The sequence below is a fragment of the Cyprinodon variegatus genome, unplaced genomic scaffold, assembly GCF_000732505.1.
Source record: "Cyprinodon variegatus isolate N-32 unplaced genomic scaffold, C_variegatus-1.0 Scaffold57, whole genome shotgun sequence".
Taxonomy (NCBI): Eukaryota; Metazoa; Chordata; class Actinopteri; order Cyprinodontiformes; family Cyprinodontidae; genus Cyprinodon; species Cyprinodon variegatus.
In genome coordinates this window covers 241,967-245,939 of record NW_015150510.1, presented here as the reverse complement: position 1 = coordinate 245,939, position 3,973 = coordinate 241,967, and the positions used below count along the sequence as shown (strand labels likewise).

Sequence of the window (3,973 nt, the reverse complement as noted above, 5' to 3'; positions counted from 1 at the left end):
AATATTTTGAGGAATGGTAAATGGCATGTACTTATATAGCGCGCAGACTTGACCAAAGCGCTTTACACTACATTCATTCACCCATTCACACACACACTGATGGTGGCAAGCTACATTGTAGCCACAGCTGCCCTGGGGCTCACTGACAGAAGCGGGGCTTGAACCGTCAACCCTTCGATTTCAGGGCAAACTCCTACATCCAACGCTACTGTCGCCCCAGTATGTTATCCATACTTATAAATTTGAGACTTTTTATTGTAAATTTGTAATGCATACTCAAAAAATGTGTTGTTTGTACTCATACGTTAACATTTTTTTTACCTGTAAATTTGTGTATTTTTCATTTTTTATTAATGTTTGTAAATCTGTATTTGTAGAGCTGTATTGCTACAGAGTTGTAACATCAAAGTTTCTAAATTTGAACTCTCACACATCTTACATTTATAGAATTACAGTACATTTAGGTTCATAACAGCACATTACACTTCAGACACCTACACATACATTTTTTTGACATAAATCTTACCCATTGAAATCACTCTTATTGTGAAGATAATGATGCATTTACAGTAAAACCAATAAATAGGCATAATTTGAGTATCTGTAGTATTTGGGGTGCGCTAAAACGATTAATCCTGCAGAAGCTTTGCATCCCATTGTTGTCACATCAAATTAAGTCTATGCAAGTCAGAGTGGGACACCTTTCTGTTAAAGACGCTGGATACTTGGATTTTAGGTTTTTAACAGACAAAACAGAAAAATGAACCTTTTGAGGTTGAAGCTGAATTGTTAGTGTTGTTATAGCATTTCTAGCTGGTGTAAATGTGAAGAGATGTGAAACGCTTGAAGTTTTTCTTTTTACGTTCTCTTCACTCTTGCAGAAATGGCCATTTGTAGAATAATGCCAAAGATTTAATAATATTTAAATGTTCAAAGGATTGCAGATTATTCATGTTATACAACTTGAAGATGCAGTAGTGTCTACTGATCTATATTTATTCACTGGATTTCTGTGATTGCTGTGTCATATACCAGCCTTATGTTTACATTTGATCACCATGTTTACATTTTTCACTGCTGCTTACATTTTATTACTCCTGCAGTTTAAAAATGGAAATGTCATCAGAGCTGTACTGCATGAAATTTCTTTTTGTATACATTCTGTGTGTAAAAAACGACAATAAAGTCTGTCTATGTCTCAGTCTAGTCTAAAGTGAAAGGCGGTTGGTAGTACACGTTGCTGTGAAGTCACCTGCCGCCATATTGGAACTCCCTATTTAGACCGATCGGAATGTAAACAATACGTTAACTACAGCATAGAAGAAGAATGATGATGGGGCTTAAGACTTTTAAAATTAAAGATACATTCATAACTTTGATACACACCTTCTGATAGACAGATAGACAGACTATGCAGCTGTCAATGGAGAGAGAAAAACTGTCTATGTTGGATAATGAGGATTTTCTTCCTCTTGGAAGGAGCTCAGCTTTTTCATTAATAATTTAATAAAGTTAGAAGGGAACTTTCATTTCATTATCTTACAGCCTATTTTATTTCAGACAAACAGGTAAAGGAAGAATGTAGAACTGGGTTTAAAGGAAAAGCATAGCTGTGTCTCCCTCCTGTAGCAATGGAAATCGTTAGGAATCCAGTTTCTTTGGGTTGTTTTTGTGATTTCTTTTTCCACCACTAGATGGTGCCCTGTCCTCGTTTGGGCCTCCTCGCACACCTGCGGCTCGTTGGGTCATCACCAGAGGAGTATTTGAGCAGTGGGCTGTCACTACCTTGACGTCAGAGTGTTTGCCTGTATTGGGTACTCTAGCCAAACTGAGACTGTTTTATAGCATCTGTAGATTAGCAAGTTGGAGTTAAAGGCTCTTGTTCTACTTACTGTGACCATGATGAGCAGAGCCAGCATCATTCCCAGCATTATGTACAAATTATTGGTCAGTCCTCCAGCCCACAAAGGACCCAGGATGGTAGCCAGGCCTCCAACCGAGCGCCGAACACCTTGGCTAAACCCTTTCAGGGAACAACACAAAAAAATTCCAGTTTCGATTTCTCTTAGGAGGTTTTATTGTTTACTTTTTGGAAAATGAAAATCAATAATCGATAGCGTGTAAATCTAGATGGCATCAATGAGCAAACCTTGTGTTTTCTCAGCAGTGACTTTGGAGAATAAAGACACCTGAGACACGGCCACGAAGGGAAGCCCCAGGAGCTGCAGAAAAACTCCCACGATGAAGGCTGAGAGCTGCCATTCATATCCGCCTGCAAAGCATGAGGAAAACGGTGAAATACAAAAAAACACATCTATGAGTTCCCCGTTTATGTCTTTGGGAATAAAGCACATGTTTTTTTCTGCCTCTGTTTTTTATTTTTATTTCAGCCAAGTGTCAACGATCTGAGCAGAGTAACAGCCAGACTTCAGTTACTACCTCTCCCCTCACCTCCCACCCCTCGGTTTCTAGGTTTGCCTCCACAAACGCTCTGGCTCCTTCACAGAAAGCTCTGTCTGCGAATGAAACTGCTGCCAAGCTGGCAGTCACTCATTCCTGTTCTGTTGCCTTGCATCATGCACATGCTTGTATGAATCTGTGCCCACTCAAACGGTTGGATGTTCCTGTTTGAGCTGAACGTCTGTAATCACATGATGAAAAGACCATTTCCACAAATGAAACTGGTTCCCTCAGAGCTCCACTGCTGGAAAACAGGTACGGTATCTGTCTGCCATAAGTTTGATGCTTTTGTTTGTTTAAGTGGAACTGCAACAAATGGGGAACAAATGCAGGCTACGCTCTAACAAATAGCTTTTTTCCCTTTAATTAGGTTACTGTAATCCTGTTAAATGTACCCAGGCTGTACCCGGCTCCAGCACCTGTCACTGTTAATCAGAGCGATAAACGTGACGAGATGCAACAGACGCAGGCCAACATGAACACACAGGATCCAGCCTGCCTTTGTGATCACCACCAGAGCCTGAATAATGTCATTTACAGAACGCATTCATTTCATCTGATGGGTTACCCAACGTGACTGGGCTATACTCTGCACGGCGACACACACCCACACACACACAGACCAAAACAGCCGGCTCTGAAACACAGACAGTGCATTTGTGTGTTATCATGGACAGGTTAGCACCTCTGGGCTTGCAGAGGAAAATTAGGCACCAGATACAGGCGGCGGAGCAGATGACCAGGCCCACGGCCAGAACCACACGGTCTGCAACCTTGTTGCTCAGCCAACGCACGAAGAAGAAGCCCACGATGACCTCCACCCCACACAGGCTGTACATCAGGCTGTTGCCCAGCTCGCCGAAGCCGAAGTAGCGCTGCGTCAGAGGGGTCACCATGGTCTGCAGGTTTTTAAAAGACAAACAACCAGGTTAGATCTGGAGGAAATTCAAAAAAAAAAAAAAAAAGAAAAATTAGCTCAAACAGGATTGCAATTTAAATTAAAAGGTGTTAAAAAAAAACAATGAATACCCCTTAGAAATTTAGTGTTTTAAGTATTTTGTGAAACTCTAAACCAAAACTATGTTTTTTTTCAAACTTTACAAAATATTTTCATAACTTTTGTGATTATACTATTTGAATGACCCTTCTGTCATGGCCTGAGGGCATCTGTATCACTTTTACCTTAGAGAGAGGTACTAAGCAACTCTGAATAGGGTAGCTGTTAACCTGACTCTGCCAGATGGATTTATTCCGCATATCCATCTGAAAACCTTCTGTTGAAGTAATTTTGGGAAGGGGCGAAAATACTGGTTAGCTGATTGGCCTATGTTGGTGATAGACGGGCCAAATAAACCAATCAGATCAACGAAGCATATGACGTAACAGAGCGACGACGAAGAGGAGCCAATTGATAGATCAAACTCTTGCCGAAACCAGTCGGGAGAAGAGCAAAAACATCTTTTCCTCTGAGAAAAGCCTCTAGAGCAGTGTTTTGCTCTTCTTTCATTGAAGA

General features: G+C 40.9%; 1 protein-coding gene across 1 annotated transcript in view; it reads right to left on the bottom strand.

Annotated features, from left to right (window-relative positions):
- Positions 1 to 3,973, bottom strand: part of LOC107082598 (major facilitator superfamily domain-containing protein 8-like) — a 44,403-nt gene that overhangs the window by 10,080 nt on the left and 30,350 nt on the right. The window contains exons 8-10 of the mRNA XM_015371366.1: positions 3,146 to 3,359; positions 2,150 to 2,272; positions 1,893 to 2,023 (exon numbers count right to left, since the gene is read on the bottom strand). Coding sequence (XP_015226852.1) covers positions 1,893 to 2,023; positions 2,150 to 2,272; positions 3,146 to 3,359 — 468 coding nt within the window. The remainder of the gene's footprint in view (positions 1 to 1,892; positions 2,024 to 2,149; positions 2,273 to 3,145; positions 3,360 to 3,973) is intronic.